Source organism: Nannobrachium achirus, assembly GCF_963921795.1.
Source record: "Nannobrachium achirus genome assembly, chromosome: 3".
In the NCBI taxonomy this organism is placed as follows: Eukaryota; Metazoa; Chordata; class Actinopteri; order Myctophiformes; family Myctophidae; genus Nannobrachium; species Nannobrachium achirus.
In genome coordinates this window covers 14,118,281-14,126,495 of record NC_137812.1, presented here as the reverse complement: position 1 = coordinate 14,126,495, position 8,215 = coordinate 14,118,281, and the positions used below count along the sequence as shown (strand labels likewise).

The window sequence follows — 8,215 nt, the reverse complement described above, 5'->3', positions numbered from 1 at the left end:
GGCGGCTGTTTGGAAGCTGGCACGCCGAGCCAGCCCCACAGCTCATATGTCACGTCCATTCCACGTCTATACTGGCTAGTCTTAGCATCAGTGGGATTTAACCACGAATTCATTGGCGGTCCCATTAGCTAGCGACGGTCCGTGTTGGTTTTGACCTGGTCGGCCACCCGTTTGGCGTTCGGCCCATGTCGAAGCTATTGGTCCATATGGTTTGACTGACTCCATCCGTCAGCGATAGTGTTTAGCTTCAAACTCTGATCCCGTCGGTCGGTCGGTCGGGTCCGTCTGTTCCGTCCGTCCGGCGCGTTTGATTCCCCCGTCCCGCCTCTCCGTCCTCAGCTCCAAAGGCAGAAGTTGCTGGTGGTTTGGCAGGTGGAGCCCATCTCGGCGGGCGACAGGTAGAGCTTGCCGTTGGCGCAGGCGCACAGCTCGTACACAGTCTGTTTGGTGTAGGTGGTGCCCGCCGGCGCCCCCTCCAGGGGGTCCACCGCGCTGCCGTGGGGAATGTTGCCCAGCCGGATGGTGCTGGCGTCTAGGAAGATCTGAGGGGAGAGAGAGAGGAGATGTTTAGGGTTCTAAACAAAAAGGCTTAAGGTCTTTACACACCGGGGGTGAATTAGCGAATTGCAAATTTGCGAATAATTCAATGTTTTTAAAACCCTTATAAAGTCAATGCAAGCTTCCACACCGACCGCAAATTTCGAAAAAGCTATGGTTATTTATTCGCTCGTTTTGAATTTAGCGAACATTCACAGGTAAACTCCTCTCTCTCTCTGTATCAAAGCAACCTCGCTTTATCCTATTTAAAGAGAGAGAGAACCTGGTCGAGGGACCATCCCTTTGCATTGAGGCTGAGGGAGTGTTTCTCCTTCTCTGTGTCGTTTCGTCTGTGCGGCTCCTTTCTAGTAGCCTATTGCCGTCAGTGGTTGAAAAAGTACTCCTTCTTGGTGAAAGTATGAGTGAGTGGGAATGGGAAGGATTTAGGCTATGACCAGTAAGAGATGATGATGATGATGATGATGATGATGCTGATGATGATGATGATGATGAGACAGAGAGAGAGAGAGAGAGAGAGAGAGAGTGTGTGTGTCCACAGCCGTAGGTGGATTCAGAGCAGATGGATTGATCTGTAGGGAAAAGAGAGTTATGATTTCGAAGAGGTAAAAAAATAACGAAAGAGGTGGGGATGAGTAAGAGAGAGAGAGAGAGAGAGAGAGAGAGAGAGAGAGAGAGAGAGAGAGAGAGAGAGAGAGAGAGAGAGAGAGAGGCGAGGCGGGCAGCGCCTAGGGCGGATGATTCTGTCTCGTCTGGGCCATGCAGGCTCTTGTCAACTGGAAAGATCTAGGAAGATGGAGAGAGGGGATTTCTATTTTAGACCATGCAGGCTCCACCGTTACTTTGATGATGAGAGAGAGGGAGAGAGAGAGAGAGAGAGAGAGAGAGAGAGTGGGTGTGTGTGTGTGTGTGTGTGTGTGTGTGTGTGTGTGTGTGTGTGTGTGCGTGCGTGCGTGCGTGCGTGCGTGCGTGCGTGCGTGCGTGCGTGCGTGCGCGCGTGCGTACGTGCGTGTGTGGGCGGGGGGGTAGATGTATATAAAAGATGTGTAGGCCTATACAAAAAAATCCTGAGTCTCAGTTTAGACGCCAAATGGACAAATATGGACTCTTGAACAGTGACGTGCAGAGAATGTTAGAGGCAGGGGGTGACATTTCTACAAGGGCCATTTGGTGAAAATATTGAAAAGAGCCGACGATACAAGCGCGACGCATTGTGAGCTTGGAGGTCGGCTATTTTCACGGGGCTGATACCACACTGAACTAAGAATAATCAAGCCAATACTGGAGATGCGGCGTAACGGCATGGCAATTCTTTCAGCATAAGATGCTGCATTCAAGTTCAGGAGAGTTTGGACAAGGCAATTCTCTTGAATCAGTGGCGAAATTAGACCTTATTCCCCATGGGTTTTCGGATCAAGGGGGCCCTGATCAAAGGGGCCCGGGTCTGTTGTCTTTGCGCGATTTAAGCGCAAACTACAATGATTACCCCTAATATATTGGAAATGACTAAATACATATAATATCCTAGTATGAATTTATGTAGATATGGGCGCATTGGGCGTATATTTTTATTTAGGCCTATTAAAAACACATTTTATTTTCGCCACTAGGGGGGGCCCTTGGGTTTTTAAAACCCAAAAACCCTATCAAATTACGCTTGTGTCTTGAATGCTTTCTTTAGGTATGGCATGGAAAGAGGGCATTTGCATTTATTTCACCATAGTGAAAACCGCATTCATGGTCTGGAGAGGGCACTTTTTACAGACGGATAAAAGGGCAGGGGCTCAAGCCCACTTCGAAGGCCCATATTTGCTTTCCATTTGTACGTTTAAACTTTTAACGGTAGCCTATACATTCTGTTCCATTTGCACAGGATTTCACTCGGCACAGACGTGTGTATACCGCAATAAGTTTGCCTTTGACAGCAGTGAGTTATGCATCACAACAATGTCACAGAGAACATTCAAGGAGGATCTTTCTCCAATGATTTCCACTGCGGCTGGACTTAGTTTAGTTACGGAGTCTATTGATCAATCAATCCACTCTGGAGGGGGATCAGAAGATTGCTGTTGGACAGTTCCCATCATGCCCTGGGGGGGCCTGGCTGTCAGTATGATGACTGACAGACAGATCTTTTGCTTTGTTCAAAACCCTCTTTCCAAGCCTGCTCCATATCACAGTTCATCACACATACTGTACCGTATGCGTGCACGCATGGACGCACGCACACACGCACATGCTCATAAAGGTTGGCAAATAATTGAAACATGAATCAAATGTGAGATAAGGATAATATTGATAGGCATGAGATAGAGACAGGCATACATGTCCAAGTTTCACATTTTGTTCAAAATGTGTTTTTTCATAATGTAAAGCTCTGCTTATACAAGGTTGTCGCACACAACAAGAGAAAATAGCAGATCTACAAGCACACAACACCTCGCGGCGTGAGGCCTTGTGTGCTTGTAGATCAGCCAGTTTCACTAAATCGGTTTAAAATGATAAATACAAAACAAACGGTTTTGGACATACAAGGTTTCCACCCGACAACGACGATGAGATAGAGACATACAGACATGAGACAGAGATGAGATAGACACGAGACAGCAGGGAGAGTGAGACCAAAAGAGAGTGAGACAGATTTGTGAGCATATGAGATGGAGAAAAAACAAGTGAAAGAAATAGGCAACTGAGGGAGTGGTTTAATGTTTGCCACGCTTTCTACTCTCCTGTCTTTAAATAAAACAGACTGCACATCAACGGAGAACTAATTAGGCCTCTCTGCTGTCTATTGACCACTCTCTGACATTATTTATTTACTTACTTACTTACTTACACGTTCATTCATTCTTTAGTATGGTGAAAAGCTCGAGTAGACCCACGCACACATGCACGCACACGCTCACCAAGGCCGGATGCTAATCGAGATGGACTACAGAAACATTACTTCTGCTGTTAATTTTACAGATGAGAAAGAAGAGAAGAAGAGAACGTCAACTAGATGAGTGCAGAAATAAGAGACAGGACAAGAGTTGACATAATTATCGTCACTGTTGGGCAGAAACCTTGTATCTCCATATTTCAACTTTTGAGTGCCAGGGCCTTGTGGTCCAGGTGCATACCACATACAGTATAACATCACTGTCAGGCAGAAACCTTGTATCTCCAAGTTTCTAATTTGTATGATTTTCGTAAATCAAAGCCCTGCTTCATCATACAAGTGTCACACAAAAGTAGTGAAAATATATAGCTTGTAGATCAGCTATTTTCAAAATAACAAAAAAGGAGGTTTTTGGACATACAAGGTTTCCACCCGACAACGACGAATAGCTCTAATGCAGCCTGATGGCATGGCATGTGTTCGAATCATGATCCCAATGACGTTTGCTACAGTATGTGTCAATCTCCACTGGTACTATCAATAAAGCCCCCAAAAAGTATATTCTAAAATAAACTGCCACAAGTTCTTATTTTTTATTCTTAAGGGTCACAGTTTTGGACATACAGTAGGCCTACAAGGTTTCCACCTGACACAGATAATGTCATAGAACAAGGATGTGAATGAGAGAGAAAGAGGGGAAAAGGGGAGGTTCATGAGAGATGGAGTAAAGACAGGATGAGAGGGAGCTGTGGGGAGTCAGCCTTCAGACAGTGAAGATGCAATTAGTGAAACTAATGACATCACAGTTGGCTGACAGGACAGAACGCTCTCTCTCTCTCTCTCTCACACACACACACACACACACACACACACACACACACACACACACACACACACACACACACACACACACACACACACATACACACACACACACACACACACACACACACACACACACACACACACACACACACACACACACACACACACACACACACACACACACACGAGCACGCACATGCGCATTCACAACACATGTCGGTGTGTTGTGAAACTTAGTAGATTTGCCATTTTCGGTCTTCATACAAATGCAAACTCCCAACCTTTTTCCTCCAGCAGATGGCATAGTAATGAATTGTATTTGCTAAATACATTTACACATATGCAAGATTCATCGTCCATTTAACCTAAGAACTGCTTCTTTTCACCTGACAGGGGGGGATTCCCCGGCTGGACCGTAGCACGCGGAAGGAACACGCTATTCCAACCAGTTCCTTTCGCCTCCATCAGGCGCCCCGGCTGGCCCGGGGGGAGGCAGTATAGAGACCAGGATTACAGCATGTTTTTACATTTTTAACCCAATAAGGTGACACATGGAGAACATGCAAACTCCACACAGAAAGGCCCTTTTGCCAACCCCACCTAGCTGTATGGGCACTGATGGCGCAGAGGAGAGAACACGCCCCCAGCAGCCACAGTGTCCCCAGCGGGAATCGAACCAAGGACCTTCTAGCTGTGAGACGACAGCACTACCGACTGCGCCAGGGCCACGATGCCCCTTACTTTTGTTTTTTAAACGCCTGGGGACCAGTTAAGTGATCTGCTTAGGGACACTTCGACACAAAGCCTAGGAGGCCTTCCAGATCCCAGCCTGTAAGTACAGTACAGTACAGTACAGCACAGTACAGTACAGTACAGTACAGTACAGTACAGTACAGTACAGTACAGTATACAGTATGCCTCCTGGGCCATGCAGTGCCACCATGAAACGCTGAGGCAAAGCTGTGCCAAGCAGCCCTGGGACACTGAGGAGGTTTTGTCTTTGTACAGTTAGTCTCTTGAGACAAGATGCTTCTTCCTAACAGACTGCACCTCGCAAGCTCTGAACATGAGTAAAAAGTAAAACCCCCCAACCTACACACATGCACGCACGCACGCACGCACACACACACACACGCACGCACGCACGCACGCACGCACGCACGCACGCACACACACACACACACACACATTTTTGTCTTGTCTGTGCAGGCGCATAGATAGCTACTGGAAACCAAATGAAAGAAATAAGCCTATAGCTATACCTATAGCACAAATGGAATCTCTCTCTCACATGAAACAGAGCTGCTACCTTTAAATGCATTTTGAGAAAGAATTATGCTGTTATTTGTTGCAAAAGCTTTATACCCTGTATATAAAATGTCACAATGCAACAAAGCTCTGTTTACACAATGCTGTACCCCCTCCAACTGTATATTTGTTCCCCATTTTCAACTTTTGATTTATTTTATTTGTGACACTTGTTTTGGCAATGTAAACATGTTTTCTCATGCCACTAAAGCTCCTGAATTTGAATGTGGAATCTAAAATAAGTAATATTTCTTTCTCTTTTCCTCATTATGTAATTATTACTGTACCCTTTCATGCACACATTTTTTTTGCACACTTTTAAAGTCACATGACTTTTCTCCAGCAGACAGACTAATAACGCCAACATGTTGGCATGGTACAGAAGTGTCATGGAGACTAAATGACTAATGGGTGCCAGTCAGCCATAATGCTAACTAATTAGCCTGTCTGGCTGTATGGTTTTTAATGAGATGTGCGGATTCTTTCTCCTCTTCTCCAGTCTACTTTTTTGGATCCAGCACCCGTCGCAGTCACTGGGATGTGCGTGTATCTTCCGACTGCTTTTAATGAGAAACACCATCAATGATAACCTTTTAAACTGAATAACACACATTTCCTCCCATCGGCCTGCCGTGGGCAAAGGTAACACTAAACCTTGTATCTCCATATTTCAACTTTTTATGTTTTGATTTTATCATCACTTAAATGCCCTACTAATTCATAGCACAAGTGTGGCAAGCTATAAGTAGCGGAAGACGGCGAGCTCACAGTCGCATCGTGGATCGGCTATTTTCACTATTCCTGAACATTTCTGTTCCATTTCCTGAAAAGTAAAGGTTTATTTTTCTTTGGGACATACAAGCTTTCCACCCGACAGAGATGGAATGTCACGGTTGAGGCTTTTAACCCATTCAGAACGGGTACACATTTTGTGTATTATTATTTTATGCTTTAACTATTGAAAAATAGCAGATATACAAGCTCACAGCGCGGCACCGAGTGCCACGCTGCGAGCTTGTAGATCTGCTATTTTTGAAAAATAAGTGTCTTTTGAATCCTTCTAAGGTTTTTTTTTGAAAAACCTATGTTTCTATGTCAGCAATCTGGCCAGCCATCGTCAAAGAAAAGGTCCTTTTCACTTAACTGGAGCTCAGTTAGTCTTTTCTTGAGAGACTACTGTGTCAGTGGTTCTCAAACGTTTTCAAGTGAAGGACCCCCAAAATTATATTTATTTGGCCACGGACCCCCATCTCAAAATATCTAGTTCCAGGGACCCCCCCAGAAGCAAAATTTGAGTTGCAAACGTTCGCTTTGAAAATACACATGTTCAAAGATCAGCAGATCTACAAGCTCACAGCGCGGCACTCGGTGCCGCGCTGTGAGCTTGTATATCTGCTATTTTTCACTGGTTAAAGCATTCAATAATTCTAGGCCTAAATGGCTTTAACAGGTCCCAGGTGTGGTCCTCTCATCTCCCCCGTCCTGCCAGGGCTCAGCTCAGCCTCGCAGAGCAGAAGGATTCTGTCACGCTTGGAGACGTACAGTACAGTATAAGCCCACATCCCCTTTCTAACAGCCTCCTCCTCGACATCAGTGGTGGAAAAAGATACTTTAGTACGGCAATACTGCAATATGGAAATACTCTGTTACAAGTAAAAGTCTGTAGTCCAAAATGTACTTCAAGTACCAAAAGTAAAAGTACGAAATGTTTGAAAATAGCAGATGACAACGGGTCACGATGCGACACGTTGTGTACTATTTAACCCTCTAAGGCCCAAAAATAGAAATACTTGAAAAAAATCAGATGGTGTTGTAGGAGTCCTAATAAGAGGAAAATGTAATGTTTAAAAAAAAAAAAAAAAAAAATTGTAAGGTCTTATAGCCATAAATCATAAATCATAAATCATGCTCTAATTTACATTTGGGGGATATTTTTCACAATAATAACATATGTACATGTTCTAGACATTCTAATGATCAAAAAAAAAAAAAAAATAGTACAGGCATTTTACTTATGTTTCTGTGAGGAATAGCTTCCATGAAAAAGTGAGATGTTGTTCGTCAAAACTCTGGAATGTCAGCGGATGTGGCGGGTGTGAATATCAGCCTATGTGGCACCCTGTAGACAATAGGGCTTCCGGTGTGTTCCACAATTCCTAGCGGAAGTGCTGCGTTTAACGGACGTTACGTCATGCGATGCGGGTCTGTTTACATTCCCCAGCGAAAAAACTAAAATAGATTGTAGCTCTTAACTCACTCTTAATAGGTGTAACATTGCTTGAATCACTGTTTTTGTTTGTATATTGTTTATTGCGAGCGTAACCGACGTAGCAGGAGACGTAGACCAGATTTTTTCGTGCAGGGAATACGTTTGCAGGAACACCGCACTGTGAAAAAAATACAGCTTCCGGGAAAATTCAGCCCCCCCTCCCAGAACGTCTTCTGCCTTCTATTGTCACCAGGCTTTTCTCTTCGCAGATGAGTAAGCCTGGCTACGCGAGGCTACCTATGTGGGGGGTATTTATATGCAAATATTGTGGGCAATGGCATTGTAATACTAAACAATAGAATCCAATGGTGATGTTTAGGTGGTAGGGGGAGCAAAAATAAAATGATTTAAACCTTTTTTTGGATAAAATACATACT

At 44.5% G+C, this 8,215-nt stretch overlaps 1 protein-coding gene across 1 annotated transcript in view; it reads right to left on the bottom strand.

Moving 5' to 3' along the window:
* Positions 1-335: 335 nt before the first annotated feature.
* The window catches only part of LOC308281723 (zeta-sarcoglycan-like), a gene marked incomplete at both ends in the record, with an annotated part of 572,868 nt that continues 564,988 nt past the window's right edge, over positions 336-8,215 (bottom strand). Inside the window, one exon of the mRNA XM_080722001.1 lies at positions 336-542. Coding sequence (XP_080578127.1) covers positions 336-542 — 207 coding nt within the window. The remainder of the gene's footprint in view (positions 543-8,215) is intronic.